The sequence below is a fragment of the Corylus avellana genome, chromosome ca10 (assembly GCF_901000735.1).
Source record: "Corylus avellana chromosome ca10, CavTom2PMs-1.0".
Classification (NCBI taxonomy): Eukaryota; Viridiplantae; Streptophyta; class Magnoliopsida; order Fagales; family Betulaceae; genus Corylus; species Corylus avellana.
Genome location: NC_081550.1, coordinates 20,250,223 through 20,273,068, shown reverse-complemented (window position 1 = coordinate 20,273,068; position 22,846 = coordinate 20,250,223). Strand labels below are relative to the sequence as shown.

The window sequence follows — 22,846 nt, the reverse complement described above, 5'->3', positions numbered from 1 at the left end:
TCCTTTTATCACCCTCTTTCGTTTAACGAACTAGTCTATTTATCTGATGTCTCTAATTCTTTGGGCGATTTTTTTTCTTTCCCTTCCTCTCCGCCTCTTCCCCCTCCTTTGGTCCTTAGTTGTTTTTGTTTCTTTTTTGTATTTGCTTTTGTTGTTGTTGTTGTTGTTTTTTTTTTTTTTTTTCTTTTGCTTGTTTAAGTACACTTTGTGAGTAATGCTCTTGGAGTTTCACTCAAACTTCCCCCTCCTTTTGAGTGCGCCGCCGATCTCCTCTACATGTTTCGCAGCCCACCGTCCTCTGCTGGACCTTTTCTCACGCCCCCACCGCGATGAGCTTCCAACGCCCCTTCCGCTTTCAATTTCCGGCAAGGGAGCAATCGGCTCTTCTTTTCGGCTACTGTCATCCTCTTGGTGTGCTTTTTATATTGTTTATTTCCTTGTAATTTTGTCTGGCTTTCCATTTTCTGTTCTTTTTGTCTTATTTTGTTTCCCTTTAATCGTTTTTGTTTTTGCTTGTAATAATGCTCGGTCTTTTCTCTCTCGATCTGCCCGCCTAATGCCCTTCGGGTTTGTTGCTTTGGTCCAGTCCTTTGGATTGTGGATGTGAACGTTATCAGGTTGAGGATGATAAACTTTAGCTTAGGGTTATCTATCCTTAGTGCCGAGGAATAAGAACTACCTATGCATTGGTTTGAGTCTGTTTTGCGCAGATATGCTGTTTAATTTGAAAATTAGTCATAAGTGAGCGAATTTTGTTTGAGTTTGAAATATAATACGTCATCTTTGATGCTTGTAACCTTATAGCTTTAGCTATAGTTGCTTCAAAACTTTTGCTTTGAGTTATTTGAGCTTTATGCTCGTTTATCAAAGAATAAAACTGCATTGATTCATTTTAAAAAAAAATAATAATAAGGACAGAAATTTTTCTCCAAATCAATCCGGAGGAAATATTCTTCAACCCATTTAAAATAGTGTCAAGTATTTATAAACATTCAAAAAGCACATTAAATTTAGTCTGAGTTAGTAAACTGCTATTAATGACGTTAAGAATTTAATATACATTTTGATGTTTATAGACACTTGGCATTATTTTAAATGGGTTGGAGGATATTTTCTCTAAACGGATTTGGAAGAAATTTTTGTCCATTATATAATATTCCAGTTTTAGTATATTATATGATTCAAAATGGAGCCAAAAAGAGAAATGAAGTGATGAAAAGCCAATCCTGTAAGAGTGATATCTACAAAGCTTGATCCTATTTAAAACGATTGGAAACCTCTATCTTCAACATAATTAGTCCAAAAACTAAGAAATCCATAGACGATATAACCCCGATCCATGTCATTTACTACCCAATACCTACTTGTTCGAACGGGTGGGTGGGCTGCCAGATTTACTTGGACAAGTAAGCCCTATAAAGGCTTTTTAACATTTACCTAGTGATCTCTATCTCAATTTACATATCACAATGCTTCATGTCTGATAGTCAATTTAGTCAAAATTAGCCACTCTTGCTTGTTGATCCTCTATTTTTATATGCTTTGACAGCTTCATCAAGTGAGAAAAGGAAGATTTGTGATGTCGAATGTTGTTACTACAACAGCATTTTACCACAAGTCCCTTGCAAATTGACATGGCAATTCACGTGTTACTTACCATAACTTTTACTTACAAGTTCCTTACAAATTGATTGGGCAATTCATGTATCACTTATTATATCAGCTACTAAAATATAGACTGCCACATAACAATCCACATAATACTTACTACGTTTACAAACTGATGTGACAATCCACATGACACTTACATATCAGCCACTAAAACATGAATTTTCAAATGACAGCCCACGTGACACTCATTTGCATAAAATCTGAACTATCACGTAAATTTGTAAAAAGTAAAAAGAATGTAGTAAGAACTGTAGCACCCCAAGTATTTTCCACTTCATTGTATTCAAAGGTAAGCCACCACTAGGCCATGAGTCACGAGAGATCGGAGGTTGAGTTTCATAATGCCTTTGATGCTCTTGTTTATGGAAAGAAAACAATCAAAAGACACCAAGCCCATTAATTAATTAATTAATTAAAGAGAGGAATAAATGTATGAGAATTAGCTCCATGGGTGTACCAACTTAATTGGCAAAGTCCTTTTAACATTTTTTCCAAAACTTGCACCCAATACAGGCAGGTTAACCAATCATCAAACCACTAGGGAAAGAATGAAATTTAACTACACCAAAAACATAAGCTCCCACCATTTACATATTAAGGAGCTCCATTCATCCTTCAGGCTAAAAATGGAGCTATGGATGAAAAAAACAAAAAATTTATAAATGGATAAAATCTCACTCATTTCTCCACAAATGAAGACTCTGCAAGATCAATGGCACGGACAAGTGCAGCAGCTTTATTCTCACATTCTCTCTGCTCATCACCAGGATCACTGTCAGCCACAATTCCAGCCCCAGCTTGAATATGAGCAGCCCATTCTCGGCGCTTGTTTTCATCTTTGTATGAGAACATCATGTCAAAACGAGCATTAGTGGGGAAAATTATGGTTCGCAAAGCGAGGGCAATGTCCATATCTCCAGAAAATGAAATGCCTCCAAATCCACCGCTATACGGCCCGCGTCTTGTGACTTCCAGTTGATCTATTAACTCCATTGCTTTTACCTGTATTGCAACAGAGCATCCAATGGGAAAACTAAGAGTGAACCCTTACAGAGGGTTAAATAATTAAGATTATTCTCAGCCAAAGAACAATGAGTGACATTTTTATAAGTGGTTAAAAAGTTGTGTGAATGGCAGATATAATTGCTCTCACTGCAAATATATCAAGAAAAATCTCAGCTTGGTCACAAATTCTGCACGGGGGCTGGAGCTCATAGGGTGTGTTTAGAAGCAACATCAAGGGAGAATTTGCTTCAGTGTTTTATTCAAGAGGTTTCAAATGAGACATAGTTCTTGGAAATGCAAGATCGACAGGAAATTGTTAGCTATTTTACTGGAACACCCTAAAAAATATGAAAACTTTAACAGTGGAATTACACTAAAATTATTCACCTCAAATGAAATTAGGAAGTTGGAACTTCAAAACCCAAATTTTTTTACACTCTTAGCAAGGCCAAATCCCTAGAAAATGCTTATCACAATTGGCTGATAAAAATTCTGAAACCTTACTATCTTCACATTTTATATCTAATACTAATTTATATCCAAGAGAATGCTAAACCAAATCAGCAGGACTATCCACAGGAGGTCAATTGAAGATAAATCAAGAAATCCTGATCTATGTATATGCTAACTGCCGTGCCAAAAAAGTCTGTGATGAGCAAACCCCTAATTATTTGATTAATCCCGATGGAACTAGACAGGTTGAATTAACTTGAATGAGTTTTGGGTTCTTAAAGAGTTGAATATCCAAAAATCTTTGGAAACATTGTAAGAAAACAAAAACAAATACAAAGCATAGATGCATTGCTAAAAGTGGAACAGAGATGGTGACTAAAAGGGGGAAAAAACACCTTTGGTGCTCCACTAACAGTCCCAACAGGTAAGGCAGCACGCAGAGCATCCCAACTAGTTAAATGGTCAAGTAACTCTCCAGTGACCTGCAAAGACAATTTATGTCACCAAATGAGGTCAAAGAATAATATTGTCATTAAATGCATTTAGTTATTAAGACTAAAATAAATGATTTGGAGACCTGTTCCCAAAGCGTACTATAAGAACTAAGCTGAAGATGAATTCAAAGAAAAATGATGAAACAAGATATTCGACAGATTTTTAGATATATAATTCATGAGCAACAAACCCGAATCTAATATTTAAATGTGTCTGCACAAGTTGGGTCAATCATTGATTAAGATGTTTAACATGACACGATTAACAAATAAAAGAGTATATACACCACCTTAGTCCTAAATTGCATTTATGAATAAACAAACAAAAGGAAGAACTTACAGTTGAGCTGATGTGCATAACATGGGAATACCGCTCGATGTTCATGAGCTTTTCAACCTTAACAGAACCAGGTTTGGAGACCTACATGATCAGTCCAAATTAAATACATGATTGTGGCCATGAGATGAAAGTTTACTGGAAAACTTATGAAGATTCTGAAAGATAGATGGAACATCATACATAGTATTAAGTGTAACCACAAAACAACTAATAAAAAGCCACCACAATATAGACCCATGGGTAAAACTATTAACTATTAGCAACATAAACTATGATGAGTGAAATAGGAAACAGGCTATATGAGAGAGATGACAACAAGTGAAAATTGAATTGGTCAACATGCTGACTTTATGAACTCATCCCAAAAGTATCTTGGATGAATGTCAAATTACCAAAGACAAGAAAATACTGCAAATTCAGAAATCTATCTTCAGAGACACATAATACAGGTTCCTTGCCGAGGAATACCAAAAAAAAAAAAAAAAAAATCACCTAGAGACTGTAATTAGATATAATATAAGTGAACCACAAGTGAACTATGTAATGAAGACTTTGGCACTCTGCAAAATAAAGAGTACAAACCTTTCCAACATCATTCCTCCCCAAGTCAACTAGCATAATGTGCTCTGCACATTGCTTTTCATCATTTAAAAGCTCTTTTTCGAGCATTAAATCTTCTTTAGGTGTCTTCCCTCTTCTAACCGTACCAGCAAGTGGTCGATTAGTGATCTTTCTCTGTCAACAAAATGAAAATTTGCATCCATGTTATTAAAGCTAATGCAAATGATATGCTATTTGTGGAAAATAAAATAGGCAGAGAAATTAAATTTCTAAATCATATATGTGCTAATAGAACCAGAACAAAAGGCAAATGAAACCAATTGTGCAGCAATTCCTTGGATTAATATAATAGCTACCTTCTTCACACGTGTAAGAATTTCTGGACTTGACGCAACCAAGATAGACCCTCTAGCCTGAACAAATGGATGAAAAAGTCAGATTTTCAATTTTAGCATATACGTTTCGAGCAAAATGTGATAGGAAAAGCCAGAAAACCTGTAAATAGGTCATGTACGGACTAGGATTGACGATTCTCAAAGCTCGATAGACTTCAAATGGATCCGCAAATGTTCTTCGTTCAAAACGCTGACTCAATACAATCTGAAATATATCACCAGCCAAAATATGTTCTTTAGACTGCAATACTGCTTCTTTGTACTCCTCACTTGTCATGCTTGACATTTCCAATTTAGGACCAAGGAGATTAGTGCATAACTCTATTGAACCAGCAGGAAGCTTTGGGCTGAAATTTATATTAAAAAAAAATAAAAATTGATAAGCAATCACAATATCATTAAAAGCGAAAGGGACCCCCAAGTACACAAGGAGTATATTAGAGAAAACACCTAACTAGAAAGAGAGGAAAAAAAAAAAAAAAGGGAAATCATGATAACTAAGCATCAAAGAAAAAATAAGTGCAGCTGTCCAATGGTACAGAGTATTGAAGAACAAAAACTTAACTCCTCCAAAGTCCTCTCACAATCCTGAAAACTTGTCTTTTTTTCCTCCATCGACACCACAAAAGACACGAAGGCACCATCTTCCACACAACAGTACTCTAATTACTATCGATAATCCACCAACAAGCATACATGTCAATAACTTGTCTAAGCATAACCCACAACAGCCTAAAAATAAAATTCCATAAGGCACAAGCAACCTCATAGTGGAGAAGAAGAGGGTCCATGGACTCCACATTCCTTCTAAACATACACCTATCTACCACAATGGTAAGGATCTTTTTCAGGGCCGTTGTCTAAGCAAAAAAAGCCACCCTCAAAGGAACCTTAGTCCGCCAAACACTCTTTCAAGGAAAAAGAAAGACATCATTACAACTCAGGGCACTGTAGAAGGATCTAACATCGAACAATCTCTTTTTGAGGGGGCCCACCAAGGCTTGTCTTCATCTTCCCATCTCACTCTAACTGAATATGACACCTTGAAGAATGAGGCAAAGACATCAACTTCCCAATCATGAGTTGCTCTAGCAACATTTACATTCCACTGATTGGTGCCACCAACAAACTCCAAGTGAGCCGCTACCGAAGCTAGAAAGGCTTCTTTTAGAGCCATATCCCCACTAAACATGTCAGAATCTAACCATGGAACTATCTCCCACTTCAAATCTGGTATGACTTGAAACCCCCCCTCCCCTCCCCCAGCAGCAACCGTTCCTCATATTCTTCTATAACCCCACCCCAAACACCCCAAGAGGCTTATTAGAACACTACCCACCCCAAAAACTACCAAATTTAGAGTTGAACTATACACTTTTTAATTGAAATTAATAAGAGACAGAAATGTAATGAGTTGCATGGAAAGAAAACACAAAATGATTACTCACGGAACTATATCATGTACTCTAGATACTAAAGCATCCAGACGCTTTATGCCATCATTGAAGGCCTCTTCAGCAGAAGAATATTGATCCATCCGCACCCAATGAATCACATATGCTTTCTGATATCAACAAAATTAACTTGATTATTGATTTAAAAACATACATAAATATGTGTAAATGTTCATATATACAATTATTCACAAAAGAAACCATCAAACCATTGCAATCAAAATTTAAAGCAAAAACCCAGTGATCTGTTTGATGAAAAAAAAAGTAGCTCGTTGATCAAAGTAAAACTACCTTCTCCACATGATCAAACACAATCACATTATCGTAAAGGCCAAGATGAACATCAGGAAGGTTCCTGTCATCAGGTGGGGCACTAGAGAATGGCAACTTTTTGCTCTCCACATAGCGCACAGTATCATATGAGAAGTAACCAACCCATCCACCTGGTTAAGAAAGAGTGTAACACTAAATACAGATTAGCAATCATAATGAATTAATAATAGCACACTGTATCATATGAGAAGTAAACAAGTAAACCAACCCATCCACCTGGTCAAGAAAGAGTGTAGAACTATATACATATTAGCGATCATAATGAATTAATAATGTGAGTAGTATGAATTAAACCTTTTTCTATTAGTTACTTTCTTTAGGGGTACTTTTATGCTAAATACATTAGCACTGGCAGTGGCAGGACCTAATTCTCTCAAACACAAGAAACAGAACCCATATCTCCATCAAACTGAGAGGACACAGATATTCCAACATGGATCCAGCAACATAGAAAACTAATTTAATCCCCTTCTCTTACCACAAAACGCTTCTGGAAGTCCATCGACAAGTTGGGGTCTCCATCCCTCCATGATTCTTCGAGGAACCGTCATTGGATCATCCACAATCTCCTCTGTCCTACGCCCTTCCTCATGGTCCATAATTGTAACCATATTCTCTTTGGCCACAATTTCTATTGTCGGCTGAGCTCCAACAAAACTATACCGTCCCTACATAATTCATCCAACTGAAACATAAATAATTCACATCTCATGTGGATGCATAACACTTACAAAGTACAACAGAACTATAAATGCTCACAATACTGGAACCCCCCAAACCAGGCTCAACCGATTCAAACAGAAAGCTTGGAGCATCTCTATCATCTTCCTTCACCAAACACCGGTATGCAAGCACCGGAGTTAGGTGATCAGAGAATATGCATCGGTATAGAGGAATCAAATTCCCCTTCTTGGAAGCTTCAAAAAACTCTTCTGAATTTTCAACTGCATGAAATGCATCATAATAATCAATATTCACAAACACTTCATTCATTTGAATCAAATTAACATTTTTTTAGGTTTATCAATGATATATTCTGTTTCAGAATCCCCACTATGAGAACAGAGCCTCATAGCATTATGTAAGACTCAGAGAAGATAATGCTTTTGTCTTCTCGGATACCAAACAAATCAAATGTTCCCGTTGGTAACAATTCAAATGGTATAAGAAGAAGAAGAAGAGGAAGAAGAAGAAGAAAAATTGAAGCTTTGATTCATCGATTAATCACGAATCGGGACCAAAAACTAAAATTTAGATCGGAAACCATATCAAAATTCTGAAACGCAATCCCTACACTTAAAATGTCATTTTATTTTCTTTTATTTTCATGAATTTTCACAGCAACCAAACAGAACCCAAGAAAATCAACATAATTTCACTCCATATATCAGCATTTGGAGAAGAAATCGGAGGTACCAAATGACGGAGGACACTGAGCCGAGCATCTGAGTGCACGGGCACGCGAGCCCGAGCCGAGTAGGGTGACGGAGCTTGGCCTTGAGCATGAGATTCTCCCGCTAAAGTTAACGGACAATGGAGCAGCAAATCGGAGAGTTGACGGAAGTTGACGGGGCGTGAGGGCTAGGGTTTCCATAGTCAGCATTTGACAGAGAGAGTGTGAAGCAGTAAACCGTGATTCAACAAGAAAACGCACACAAACAAAAGTAACACAAAAACAGAGTATTGGAATTTGGACCAGAAACGTCCCTCTTTTCTTTTATGGAAAATTAGGGTGTAACTTCTCTTGTTTGCCTCGGCTTGTTTAAATTTTATTTGAACTTAAGCCGAGTTCAAGGAGGAGGCAAAATACTGAGTTTGAGCTCATAATAAGTCGAGCTGGCTCTTATATTTAACTTAATTTAATTTTTTTTTATTGTAAATTTAAACTTAAAGTACTATTAAACGGCTCAAGAAGCCAGCTTGTATATAAGCATTTGTTTAGCATGGCTAGTCGAATATGGAGCCTGAGTTAATATAGTAAGGCACTTGGTCTCGAAGAGAGGATATGCATCATTTTATAATAAAATGATGCTATTAAAAAAAAAAAAATCATCAATTTTTAATATTAATATGAGTAACTATGTGAACAACTACTAATTTGAGCCTTATACGAACTGCTCACGAGCCTAACCGAGTCAAGCCAAACTTACTTCGTTTAATATTCAAGCTAGTATTTGTGTTCATGAAACACCTCATTTAATAATCTAGTCGAGCACGAACTAAGTGAGCTCGGGCTTCGCTCACTTAACACCCCTAATGGAAATTGCACTTAGCTATTGCATTTACGATCCATCCTTTGAGTTTAAAAATTTTCAATTTATAATATTAAACTTTAAATTATTTGCAATGTCGGTCACGATATTTTGTTAAATCATAATTGAGCCCGTATAAATTCCTTAGGTTTTTCTTTTCTTTTCTTTTCTTTTTTTTTTTTTTTTTTTCAATTAAGGGGTATAAAAGTTATTTTACCTTTTTTTGTTGTCTGAATAAACCTCAAACCCTAACGTTACAGATAACATTACAAATTTCTTAAAATTTGATACATTAGATTTAGAATTTTTGATATATATATATATATATATATTAAAAAAAAAATTGCAAATATAATGAAAATTCATAAGGTTAACAAAAGTTTCTCATTTCTTTTACTTATTTTAGATGAAATATTTATAAGTGACTACTAATGCATGATTAAAGAAGAAGAAAAAAAAAAAAAAGTTCCTTAAGTAGCTCAATCGACTCAGAATCACGCATCATGAAGCATATGTTATTAGTTAAAATTCCCACTCTCCCCTTGTCCGAACATACAAAAAAAAAAAAAAAGTGTCAGCTCATGCTCTACAATATGTAGTTAAGGAAACTATACTTATTACTCAAATTATCATCCAATTTGTAATATTCTTTCAAAGAAAAATGTATCGTTTACGTCTCTTGCCTATCTCATGTCTTTGTAACATCTCTTTTTTTCAAATCTCAAAAAGTTGCAACTAATCCTAATGAATTTTCACCCTATGAGATCAACACACAATTTTTTTTTTTCTCTTCAAATAAAGACTAGGATTTGGCATTTGCCAATTAAAAGCCTGTTTGGAATTGAGTTAGGGAGCTTAAAAAGTATTTTTAATATCTAGAAAGCTCGCATGTTTGGTAAAAACTTTCAAAAATACTCATTTGACTTTTTCACTCTGAAAATTGCCAAAATGCACATTTGAAAAAAAGCTTAAAAATGAAGATTTTTCGAAAAAGCTCTTTGAAATTAATCCAAAATAGAAGAAGGCCAGGGTAACTGATCATTTCCTATATGTGTGTATATATATATATATGTCAGTTCTTAGTTTAGTAGAAGAGGCAGATTGACTCAGCCATAAGATAATGTTTTGAAAAAACTTCAATTAAGACTCCTAAATTATTATGTATTTTGAAAAGAATCCTATAAATTTCAAAAATTCTCAATTTTTACTCCTAAACTTTCAATTTGATGCATTGTATCACACTCAGTAACGTTAAAAGTGATAAAATGACTTTTAACTCCTAACATTTTTATAAAATTCCAAATTTACCTTTAATTTCTTTTTTCTTTTTTTTTTTTAAAAAAAAGTGACCTAGTTGGGTCACTAGTCACGACGGTGGATCTCGGCCAGAGACTCGCCGACTGGGTCGGGGCCACCCACGGTAGGGTTTAATGTCAAAAATTGACTGAATGGAGTAGATTGCATCAAATTGAAAGTTTGATGAGTAAAATTGAGAGTTTTTTAAATTTTGGAGGTCTTTTCAAAATACGTGGTAGTTTAGCAGTCCAAAGAGCATCCCATCAAGCTCTTCATATTTAACATTTCTCTAAATTTTTAGTCCAAAGAAACTTTCAAATTGAAAGTTCGAAGGGTAAAGTTAGGACTTTTAAAATTCGAAGAGTCTTTTCAAAACACGTGGTAGTTCAGGAGTCATAAGTGAAGTTTCTCCTAATTTTTTAAATACTATTTGTTTAAGAAAAGCGCTAGATTGAAGTTAAAAATTTGTGATGTGGGTGAGCTTTTTATTTTTATAAATTTTACAATGGTATAAGAGACGTTTAACTTATTAGTATAGTTTGAGCTAACAAAAAACCCTAATAATAAGAAATAATTGAAAGAAGCTAATACATCAAATACCCACGTTTTAAATTTTTGAAGTTTGGAAAGTAGTTAGAAGGTATGTAAAATTTCCCTAAAATTAAGCATGTCAATTGTCAGGATAAACAATTGTAAAATAGACAAAGAATGTTATCAGAAACTAACAACAATAATTCAGGTGATAGATGTTGACAATTTCTAGAAGAATCTTTGACCAAATGTTTTTTTTTTTTTTTTTGTTTTGTTTTGTTTCCCTCTTTCGCAAACGAAAAACATCCGATTGATTAATCCATTGTTTTCCAACAAACCATAAGATGATGGACGTTGATCATTTCTCTTGGAGATGAACAACCAATTTAACCGCCAATACTCTCCCCTGAAAACAGGAAATATTAAGGTTCGTTATTGCCTGGTCTTACATTTCTCTCTCTTTCTATATATATATATATAGAGAGAGAGATCAAATTTCTTTGTGTGAAAAAAGCAAAAGAGGCAGACACAGGCAAATGGCAGGAGAGGCTTCGACAGTAACACTAACCGATGATTATACAATCTCATATGATAATGCAAGCAACACGATGATCATACAGGAATGTACTGGGCTTCCCTCGATGGTCCATTCAGAAGGCATGTGGCGCTACATTCGTTATGGGGTTGTGCCGTATACGTTGCCACTACTTCAGCTGCAGATGGTTCTCATTTTCACCTTCACCCAAGCCTCCTATTACATTCTTAAGCGTTATGGGATCCCCAAGTTTACCACACAACTTATTGTATGTGCTCTCTTGCTTCCTTCCGCTTCCTCCCTCTGTTTTTCTTATGGTAATTAATGTTATTTAGTAAATTATTATACGACGTCATAAAATTGAAATAAGGTGGTAGTGAAAATCAGTATTTAGATCAAAAAAGACTTTGTAAAAAATAGGGAAAATTTTACTTACTCGTCCTATTGTTCTATTACATTTGCAATTATGCCCTCAAACCTTAAAAAGTTGCAATGTTACGTCACCATGTTTGAAAACTTTACAATGTCAATTGACCGTTAGGATTTTTCGTTAAATCCTAAAGAATAAAGCCAAAAGACAAAAAAATAGGACATTGACCCGGCTCACCGCCAAGCTCGTTGTGGGTGGATGCTTTTCATTTTTTAAATTTGGAAAAATTTCAAAAACCTTCTTGAACTTTCATGTATTTTGAAAGTAATCCCCGAAATTCAAAAATTCTCAATTAAGATTAAACTTTCAATTTCTTTCAATTACCCCATTCAGTTAGGATTTTTCGTTAAATATTTTCAAAATACACATGCTTTTTTATTATAAAAAATTGGAGAAACTTCACAAAAATCCCGCTGAACTTCTACGCATTTTGAAAGTGCCCCGCGAAGTTTCTCCTCAAAAATAAAATAAAAAATTGTAAAGATTTAGACGTTTAAAAAAAAAAAAAAAACATATTTCCAATATTTTTGCAACATCTTTGCAATATATATATATATATATATATATATATATATATACATGAAAGGGTATTTTGACATGATTTAATTGAAAATCCTAAATGAGGTAATTCAAATAAATTGAAAGTTCAATACCCTTAATTAAGCGTTTTTAAACATGGAGTGGGTAGTGTCACGACAAATGAAAGTTCATGAGGGTCTTGAAGTTTCCCCAAAAATTAAGTATTTAAATATGATAATTTTGTAATGTTATAAGTTTTACAAAGGTATAAGAGACATTTACTTATTAACTGTTTTATTTAACCATAAATCCTAACGGTATGGAAAAATTATAAAGTTTTCAAACAAGGAGACCCAACAATACAACTTTTTAAAGTTTCAGGGTACAATTGAAGAAGTAATGAAACATCAAGAAAGGTCAGTGAAGTTTCCTAAAAAAAAAAAAAATTAATAATTAATTTTTCTTTTCACGCCATCTCAATTGTATGGCAGTTGTATATATAACCGTCTAGTAAATAGAAATTTTCTTTTGTTATGATCGCACATTTACATATTTGATGAGATTGTTGAGGTGGAGATTCTATTTATTGTAATTGAACAGTTGTCTTGATTTTATGTGAACCAGGTGGGCATAATCCTTGGTCCATCTCTCCTAGGACGCTTCAAAATATTCAAAAATGTTTTGTTCTCGATTCAGGGTCAAGAAATAATAGGAATTTTGTCTGTCCTTAGTTTCACACTCTTTCTATTTGTGAGTGCGGTGAAAATGGATATAGGAATGATAAAAAGAAATGGAAGAAAAGCCTTGTTTACTGGTGTTGCAAGCATGTTGTTGCCTTTGCTAATTGGGATGTCATTCGAAGTGAAAATTGGAAGGCTATGGTTGAAAGAAGAAGCATATGAACTTCCATATATAACAATAGCACATTGTATAACTTCATTTCCAGTCCTTGCTTTGCTTTTGGAGGACCTCAAGATCCTAAATTCTGAACTTGGTCGATTAAGCCTATCTACAACAATGATATGCGACATGTTATCCTTGTTGGCTGTCATTAGTAGCTTCTTAATTAGAATTTACCAGGAGAAAGGTACTATGTTTGCGGCTATAGATTTGGGAGCAGTCATCATCTATATTTTTGTCCTTGTATATGCAATTCGACCAGCAATGTTTTGGGTAATCAGGCAAACACCGAAAGGCAGGCCTATCAGAGACGCATACATCCATACCATCATGCTAATGATCCTTGGATTCAGCTTGTTTTCTAATTTTTTTGGTGGGAGTTTAGTAGTTGGACCTTTCATTCTCGGTTTGGCAATACCAGATGGACCGCCTTTAGGATCAACCATTGTCAACAAGTTTAACTGCTTCGTTTCAGATGTGTTTCTGCCACTCTTCGTGACTACTTGTGCTATGAGAACTGATCTGCGTTTAATTAAATTCGATAACAGTTTCATGACATTCAATGGAATCCTCATTGTTTTGATTTTTGTGGCCAAAATGTTGGGTTCTTTGGTTCCTCCTTTGTACGCTAAAATGCCTTTAAACGATGCTCTGACACTAGCTCTCTTAGTGAGTTTCAAAGGTGCAACCCAACTACAATTCTATTCATTTCTCAACGATACTGAGGTAACTATTTCTTTTCTCCCTTTTTTCCCCTAGAAAATGAAATTACCTTTGTTCTTTTTGGTTTCATTGTGTGTGCCTGTGATATACATTAATTAGATAGACGTCTTCTTCTTCTTTCTTCCTTTTTTTTTTTTTTTTTTTTTTTTAATTTTTTTTTATGGTGTGAATATATATCATCTTTAATTCAAACCTACAGTTTATTCCTTTTTCCCTATATCCTAGCATTGTGATAGGAAAATTGCATGTTAGATTTTTCTTTCTTATCCCCTTACTTAATTTTCAACGTACAATACTAACCCTAAAGAAAAATCAACATTGAGATGTAAAGAAAGGGATGAAAGCATTATAATAAATTATCTTTTATTCCAAATGTGATGAGTTGATATTTCATGGTTAAAGGTATTTTAAGCAAAAGTCCTAGAATTAAGAAGGAAAGAAAATATTGATCTTCTTGAAATATCATACTATATTGCAAAATACATATTCTAGCACATATATAATCTTTAGTAGAAAAAAACAATTTTTTCTTGAACAACGTCATTTGATGGTTTTCTCTAACATTTTGTTTACTTAAGTGTAGGTCATGACAGACCAGGTGTTCACTTTGTCATGTGTTAGCATCCTAGTGATTGCAATTTCTGTGCCACTCCTAGTGAAGTTCTTGTACCACCCTTCAAGAAGATATGCAGGATACCAAAAAAGGGATATTATGCATTGCAGAGCCAACACAGAGCTCCGAATCCTAGTTTGCATTCATAGGCCAGATAGTATTGCTGCTGTAATCAAACTACTTGAAGTGTCTTGCCCATCTAGAGAAAGGCCCCTTGCTGTTTATGTGCTTCACCTTATTGAGTTAATTGGTCGAACATCTCCTATTTTTATTTCCCACCAAGTGCAGAAAAAGACTGTGTCCAATAGTTCCTATTCTGAGAATGTCATTCACGCCTTCAACAACTTTGAACAAGACAATCAAGGTGTTGTATCAGTAAATATCTTCACTTTAATCTCAGTACTGCAGTCCATGCACGAAGACATATGCATCCTTGGATTGGACAAACTTACATCCCTCATAGTACTCCCGTTCCACCGAAAGTGGTCCATTAATGGTATTGTTGAATCAGAGGACAGTACCATAAGAATCTTAAATTGCAGTATGCTTGAACTAGCCCCCTGCTCTATTGGGATTCTTGTTGACCGTGGTTATTTAGGTCGCCAAACGGTTTCATCACAATCATTATGTTCTGTTGCCATGTTCTTTTTAGGAGGTAATGATGATCGAGAGGCATTGGCTTTTGCCAATCGCATGGCCAATCACTCGAAAATTGCCCTGACTGTGGTTCACTTTATTGCATCTGACACTGAAGGTGATACCCGCTTGGAGAAATTGTTTGACAATGAGATACTAAATCATATTAAACTTAACAATGTGGGTAATGAATATGTGATATTTCAAGAGAAAATTGTGAAAGATGGGGCTCAAACGGCATTGATAGTTCGAGGTATGATGAATGAATATGACCTTATTATTGTTGGTAGACGGCATAACGTAGAGACTTCGCAGACATCTGGGCTTGCAGAATGGAGTGAATTTCCAGAGTTGGGAATTATGGGAGACTTGCTTGTCTCATTAAATCTTAACTGCACAACTTCTGTTTTTGTGGTGCAACAACAACAAAAGAAGACCTAGTCCTCAACTTGGGAAGCCGGATAGCTCTTATATCCTTCTAACCGTCACAAATAGGAAACTCTATCCATTTATCTTCTCATTCTCATGGTGTATGTATAAAATTATGAATAATATTATTTAGTAGACTGTTATACTATTATCATATAATTTGATGATGTTCTCATGAGGAGAAAAAAAAAATTGGATCAACACTTGTAAAAAAAAAAAAAAAAATCAATGACTGCTTTTCATGACCACGTCATCCAAGTTATAAGACAGTTGTATAGCAGTCTACTAAATAGCGCATTACTCTAAAATTATACCCAATGTAAATAGGTAATTTATTGTTAGGTTTATTGTTAGATTTGGCGCGAAGCTTTATTTTTCTTTTTCTGAGTGAGGAAATTTTCAAACACTTGGAGACACCGAGTAAAGTTGACATTAGGAGCTTGGCCTTGAGTATGAGATTCTCCCATTAAAGTTAATGGACAATGGAGCAGCTAATTGGAGAGTTGACGGAGTGTAAGGGCGAGGGTTTCCATAGTCAACATTTGACAGAGAAAGTGTGAATTGAAGCTGATTCAACAAGAAAACGCACACAAACAAACAAGAAATACAAAAACAGAGTATAAGTATTGGAATTTGAACCAGAAACTAGGGGTGTCAACTTGGTACGGGCTAGGGTACCTGGTCCCGGTTACCGGTTATTGGCTAAAATTGGTAACCGTAACCGGAGTACCCATTTATTAAATTTAGAAAACCAGAATCGGTAACTGGCTACCGGTTACCCAATTATGTTATAACCGGCCGGTTACCGGTTATCCCAACCCGTAATCGGGTTTTGAAAAAATTGTGCATTTTGGACCTATTTTTTGGGCTTAATTTCGGCATTTTTACTCTTTAAAAAAATTATTATGTTTTTTTTTAGCCCAATAAGCTAGGCTTAGTTATGGTTGTTCTTGGCTTTCATAATACATTTTAAAAGTGCCCTAAAAACCCAAAGAAAAAAAATTAAAACAAGTATGTATACAAATCAATTACCAAAAGAAATAACCCCTTACAATAAAAATAGTCATAAACATATTAAAAACATAATATAATATGGCCTTAACACTATATATATATATATATATATATATATATATACACACACCCGGTTACCAGTTATAATCAGGTGTGTGAAAATACAAAAACCGATAATTACCGGTTTTTGTATAACCGGACCGGGGTAGCTGGTTACCGGTTGGCAGGTTGGTACCCGGTTACCGCCGGTTATTACCGACCGAATTGACACCCCTACCAGAAAATTCTCTCTTTTCTCTCATGGAAATTCTACTTCACTTTCATTACATTTGCAATTGAAGTTTTTTTAAGTTTTAAAACTTTTAATTTAATATATCAAATTTTCAACAATTTACAATGTCTAGAGGCATGTAAATTCCCCAGTTTTTTTGGAATAAAAATATCATTTCACTATTTTTATCGTTTGATTTAACATCAATAGTAAGGGTAACATTACAATTTTTTTAAAATCGATATACTAAAATAATTTTTTAAGCTTCTTAACACAATCTCATTTTTCTTTTTCCCTATTCAATTTAAAAAGAAAAAAGAAAAAGAAAAAAAGAAAAAGATAAAAAAAGAGGCTATTAGTGTAAAGTACACTAGCTAGGTATCCGATTTTACACTAATTGTTGTAACGAGTATTATAGTTTTTATTACAATTGTTTTACAAATTGACGTGGCAATTCATGTGCCACTCATATAGGTTGCATTAACCACTACATAATTAAATTTACTTATCAAATTTTATTTCTTAATTTTTTCACTTATATTGTACTAAGTGAATTTATTTCAATTTTTTTAAACGTTTGACCAAGTCACCGAAGAACACAACAATGCATATAATCACATAATTATGACTACAATGCCTTGTCTACCACCTCAAATTTACCAGTTGTGTGGAGTCAATTGGAAATTATTAACAATATGTCTACGAAACATGAAAGAATTTAACAGTTGGAATGAATTCAAAATAGAAGAAGGCTAACGGATCATTTCCAAAAAAAAAAAAAAAAAAATAGCAATATAATTTGCTTAATATATATATGGGAAAAATGCAACATTAGTCATTGTAGTTTAGCTAATTTACAATTAGCTCCATGTGGTATCAAAATGAATTCAAAGGTCTTTGAAGTATGCCAAAAAAATAATTTAGTCCCTATAATCAAATTTCGTTCACTGACTTAACAAATTCTGATAGTTAGAGCCAAAACCTTTTAGTTCATTTTTTTTTTTTCCTAAGCAAAAAAGTTTGGAGGGGGAAACGTAACCATAGTAACACCAACCCGTGAGGGACTACGGACCTAGACGGCGGAAACCGCAGGCGTACCCTTAAGACACTTAGAAATAACTTAACCGCCCGCCCCACTAGGGCATCAATGGGAACTCAGGTGGTTTATAGTAATCAGGCATGAGAATTCTCCATTGCGGAGATAATTGCAAATCACTTGCGAACCCACACCTTAGTACTTACCTAACCACTTGGGAATTTCCTTGGGCCATTGAACCACCACTCTTGATGGTTACCTTTAAGTTCATTTTGTTACCATAAAGAGTTAATTGCAAATCAGGTAAACCACATGGATTGATTTTGCATTTTTCCCTATATATTAAGATAATTTTAACTAACTCCTCCATTTGCTCCTAGTTTAGCATATGAGACAGATTGACTCAGCCCTAAGATAATTTTTCAATACTATTAGTTAAAGAAAATGTGCTAGATTGAAGTTATAAATGTGCAATGTGTATTCATATTTTTATAAATTTTACAATAATATAAGAGAAATTTATCTTGTTAGCCTTTTGAGTTAAATAAAATAAAATAAAAAAACACTAATAATAAGGAATAATTAACAATAGTTGATACATCAAATCCACATGTTTTGAATTTTTGAAGTTTGGAAAGACGTTAGAAGGTAAGTACAATTTCCCTAAAATTAAGCATGTACGATGAACCCTTGTAAAATAGCCAAAGAATGTAATTAACAACTAACAACCATAATGTGATAGATATAAAAATTTAAACACAAGAGCAATATAGAGCTTAAAAGGCTATTTCATTCAATGATGTCTTTTTGATATAGTGGGGTTTATATACACCTTATACAAGAGTGTTGACAATAGAATAAAATGGTATAAGACAAGACACAACCCTGAATTAGTGGGATTGCCAATTACATTGAGATCATTTAGTAATGACTTGGATCCTTGTATATCTTATCTTGGAAAGCTGGAGATTGCATATCAGTGATATTCTTCTTTCCTTCTCAGTGAATCCTTGGCAGCTATGTTTCTCTTTTCTTGTGAGTGACAGCATTGCTTTCCTTTCCTTTGAGAACATATGTTGCTGAATCATCATCTAGGCCATGTGGCTGCAATGTAGGATCATCTGGAGCACATGGCAGCACTGCTGGATGATGTGTTATAACATCCCCCCGCAAGCTAATGGGTGGGGAACACACCCTTAGCTTGTCACGGAGTAAGAGAAACCTTGCAGTAGTAAGCCCCTTTGTGAAGATATCTGCAGGCTGATCAAGAGTGGAGATATATCGAGTGCATATGTCCTTGTTGACAACTTTTTTTCCGGATGAAGTGATAATCCACTTCAATGTGTTTGGTGCGCACATGATAGATGGGATTGGAGGCTAAGGCAAAAGCTCCTAAGTTGTCACACCATAGGGTAGGAGTGCTAGGAAGAAAGAGCTGAAGTTCTTGAAACAACATTCAAAGCCAAAATAGTTCTGCAGTGGAAAATGCTAAGGATCTATATTCAACTTATGTGCTTGATTTGGAGACCACAGGCTGTTTCTTAGCACTCCAACTAATCAAGCAAGGACCAAAGAAAAGGGCGTAGCCAGTGGTTGAGCGTCTATCATCAGGATTACCCGCCCAATCTGAATCACTATATGCATTGAGCTGAAGAGACCCTTTGCTGAATTGAAGTCCATGATTGAGAGAACCTTTGAGGAAGCGAAGGACTCTTTTAGCAGCAATCAAGTGAGTAGTTGTGAGCGAATGCATGAACTGACATAACTGATTTACAGCAAAAGCTATGTCAGGTCTGGTCAAAGTGCAATACTAAAGAGCCCCCACAATTTGCTTGTATTCAGCTGGGTTTTGAAGAGGATCACCATCATGTTAAGAGAGTTTGGACCCAGCTCGGATGGGTGTCTTGGCAGGCTTTACCCCATAGAGCTTGGCACATTCCAGAATATCTGAAATGTACTTGGATTGAGAGAGATGAAGGCCACCAGTAAATGGTTGAACATGAATGCCTAGAAAGTAATGCAGGGAGCCGAGGTCTTTCAAGGCAAAAGACTGTTTGAGACATTCAATGAGGTGAGTAATAGCAGCTAGACAATTACCAGTCACAATGAGATCATCAACATAAATCAGGAGAAATATGTGCACATTGGACTTGTGATAAAAGAAAAGTGAGTAATCAACTTTGGACCCAAGGAAGCCAAGACTGAGCAGAGTAGTGGCTAACTTATTGAACCATGCTCGAGGAGCCTATTTTAGCCCATAGAGAGATTTATGAAGTTTGCATACATGATTGGGGAACCTACTATCAACAAATCCTGGTGGTTGTTCCATGAAAACCTCCTCATCCAATGTTCTATGGAGGAATGCATTGGACACATCTAGTTGGCGTGTTGGCCATTGAAAGTGGACTGAGATTGCAAGAATAGCTCTTATGGTGGAGGACTTGATGACATGATTGAAGGTGTCTGTGTAGTCTAGTCCATCCTTCTACTCAAACCCCTTAGCTACTAATCTAGCTTTGAATCTATCAAGAGAGCCATCAGCCTTTTGTTTCACCTTAAAAACCCATTTATTAGTGATGACATTTTTGTGAAGTGGCCGTGGGCAGAAAGTCCATGTATGGTTGGCTTGGAGGGCAGTGAATTCCTCACTCATGGCTTGTTGCCAATGAGGAGAGGACACTGCTTGAGAGAATCTGGTTGGGGTAGGAGGTAAGGCAGATGGGGATAAATTAGAATGAATGGCCATTAAAGGATGTTTGGTGGAAAGATATAGTTTATAGTTAGGGAAAGTTTTGGGTTTTCTGGTACCAACTTGTAATCTGGTGGTCATGGAATGGTGAGGTAGTGGGGTGAAGGAGGGACAAGATTCTGCACTAGAGATAGGTGTTGGAAGAGGTTCTGGACTGGGAGATGGAGTAGCTGTACTGTTGGTAGGAGAAGAAGGTTCTGTAGAAAAAATAGGAGACTGGGAAGGAGACTGCAGTGGTACTGAGTCCACAGAGGAACAAGGAATTGTGTTGGTGCTGGAACGACTAGACAGCTGAGGTGAGTTTGGTTCAACAGGGTTAGAGGTTGGAACAATGAGTGTAGTAGTGGGTTGATCCTGTGATTGTGTAGGTTCAGAGGTGGCTGGTGTGAATTTGAGGGAAATTACCTTGGAGGAGACAGAATCAGTTGTAGGAGTGCCTTGTAGGGATGTTATCCAATCTTGAGCTGGAAATGTGTTTTCATCGAAGACCACATGCATACTGATGATGTTTTTCCTGGAGAGAGGATCATAACATTTGTACCCCTTGTAATTAGAGTAGTAACCTAGGAAGATGCATTTCTTGGACCTATACATTAACTTATGAGAATTGTATGGTCGAAGAAGAGGATAACAGGCACACCCAAAGACTTTGAGGATAAAATAATTAGGATTTTTGTGCAACAGTTTGAAGTATGGAGTCTGATATTTAAGTACACGTATGGGTACTCTGTTGATGAGCTACATGGCAGTATTGAAAGCATCAACCCAGTAAGAAAGTGGGAGTTTGGATTGAGCAAGTAAGGTTAGACCAGTCTCAACTAGATGCCTATGTTTTCTCTCTGCCAACCCATTCTGTTGAGGTGTATGAGGGCAGGAGATTCTATGGACTATCCCATTGGAAGTGAGAAAGTGTTTGAATTGGTTAGAGGTAAACTCACCTCCTCCATTTGTTTGAAAATTTTTTATTTTCTTGGACAGCAGGTTTTATGCAAGGCACTTAAATCTAACAAAGCATTCAAAGGTTTCTAATTTATTTTGTATTGGATAAATCCAAGAAAAATGAGTGAAATTGTCAATGAATGTAACATAGTATCTACATCCACTAAGAGAAGGAATGAGAGAACTCCACAAATCTAAATGTATTATTTCTAAAGCAGCAGAGGTTACATTATTGGATTCAGAAAAAAGGTAAACATTTGGACTTGGCTACTTGACATGATTCACATAATGATGGATGTGAGGGAGTACCAAAGATAGGCAGTTGTGCATTCTGCCTAAGTTTATTGATGATAGGAGGAGCTGGATGTCCTAGTCTACGATGCCAGATGACAGAGGAGGCTGAGATTCCAATGAAGGCAGTGAATCTCCTGGATTTATTTGCTGTTTTGGAGAGGAGAATTGGATAAAGTCCATCTCTACTTGGCCCTTGCAAAAGAGTCTGCCCCGTGCAGTTGTCCTTCACAAAAAAATAGGAATCAGTCAATATAAACCAACACATGTTGTCTACACAAAATTTTTGGATAGAGAGTAAGTTAGCTACAGCAGTAGGGCAATGAAGAATATTGTTCACTTTAAAAGGTACTTTGGAATGATAGAGGATAGAGGGACCTGTGTTTGAGATAGGGAGACCTGTACCATTACCTACAGCCACTTCCTTATCACCTTTAAAGCGTTCTTGAAGAGTTAAGTTATCCAAGGCTGCTGTGACATGGTTATTTGCTCCACTGTCAGCATACCAAGGTTCTTCATCATGCTGTTCTGTGACATGAGGGTGAGCTCTAACAGTCATGGCAGACAGTTGGGATGGAGGATGACAACCTTGAAAGGAGTGGTTCATTCTATGGAAGCAGTCAAGTGCTTGGTGTCCTATTTTGCCACAGATTTGGCAAGGAGCTCTACCAGAAGTAAAGTAATTAGGTTGACTACTAAAAGAATTTTTGGGAAAGTGATTACCAGTGCGCTTCTGACTAGTCTGATAATTGCTCATTGGAGGGACTCCTGTCTGATAATTGCACCTTGTAGGGCCTCCTGATTTTCCCTTATGATGATGAGTATTGGAGAATTTAGGCTTCTGGGAGTAGAGGGCAAAGTTCCCTGACTCAGTGATAGGCTGCTACAAATGCTGCTAATTGCCAAACAGAATTTCATGGTTGAGCAATTCTGCTTGGAAATCTTCAAAAGACATGCTAGTTGTTCAGGTGGAAAA

The 22,846-nt window shown here is 35.7% G+C and overlaps 2 protein-coding genes across 2 annotated transcripts; one reads left to right on the top strand and one right to left on the bottom strand.

Annotated features, from left to right (window-relative positions):
• Window positions 1–2,119: 2,119 nt before the first annotated feature.
• On the bottom strand, window positions 2,120–8,407 carry LOC132164224 (anthranilate synthase alpha subunit 2, chloroplastic-like). The gene is made up of 11 exons (XM_059574685.1): window positions 8,123–8,407; window positions 7,466–7,650; window positions 7,185–7,374; window positions 6,665–6,816; window positions 6,368–6,483; window positions 5,020–5,266; window positions 4,881–4,937; window positions 4,546–4,698; window positions 3,964–4,044; window positions 3,525–3,611; window positions 2,120–2,673 (listed from the first exon to the last, which is right to left on the bottom strand). Exons 1-11 carry the CDS (start codon window positions 8,307–8,309, stop codon window positions 2,350–2,352), a joined length of 1,779 nt encoding a protein of 592 aa, XP_059430668.1. The 5' UTR covers window positions 8,310–8,407; the 3' UTR covers window positions 2,120–2,349.
• Window positions 8,408–11,321: 2,914 nt separating this feature from the next.
• Window positions 11,322–15,582, top strand: LOC132163126 (cation/H(+) antiporter 3-like). Its single transcript, XM_059573318.1, has 3 exons — window positions 11,322–11,588; window positions 12,894–13,895; window positions 14,476–15,582. Exons 1-3 carry the CDS (start codon window positions 11,322–11,324, stop codon window positions 15,580–15,582), a joined length of 2,376 nt encoding a protein of 791 aa, XP_059429301.1.
• The last annotated feature ends 7,264 nt before the right edge of the window (window positions 15,583–22,846 follow it).

Bases quoted from the DNA above. Each gene is read 5' to 3' on its own strand.
- LOC132164224 (XM_059574685.1), bottom strand. From the start codon at position 8,309: ATGCTGACTATGGAAACCCTAGCCCTCACGCCCCGTCAACTTCCGTCA. The intron at 5,267-6,367 runs GTGAGTAATCAT...TATAAATTTCAG, and splicing joins AGAGTACATGATATAGTTCC to CCCAAAGCTTCCTGCTGGTT. The intron at 3,612-3,963 runs GTAAGTTCTTCC...TTGTCTTTGCAG, and splicing joins TTATGCACATCAGCTCAACT to GTCACTGGAGAGTTACTTGA.
- LOC132163126 (XM_059573318.1), top strand. From the start codon at position 11,322: ATGGCAGGAGAGGCTTCGACAGTAACACTAACCGATGATTATACAATC. The intron at 11,589-12,893 runs GTATGTGCTCTC...TATGTGAACCAG, and splicing joins AGTTTACCACACAACTTATT to GTGGGCATAATCCTTGGTCC. The intron at 13,896-14,475 runs GTAACTATTTCT...ACTTAAGTGTAG, and splicing joins CATTTCTCAACGATACTGAG to GTCATGACAGACCAGGTGTT.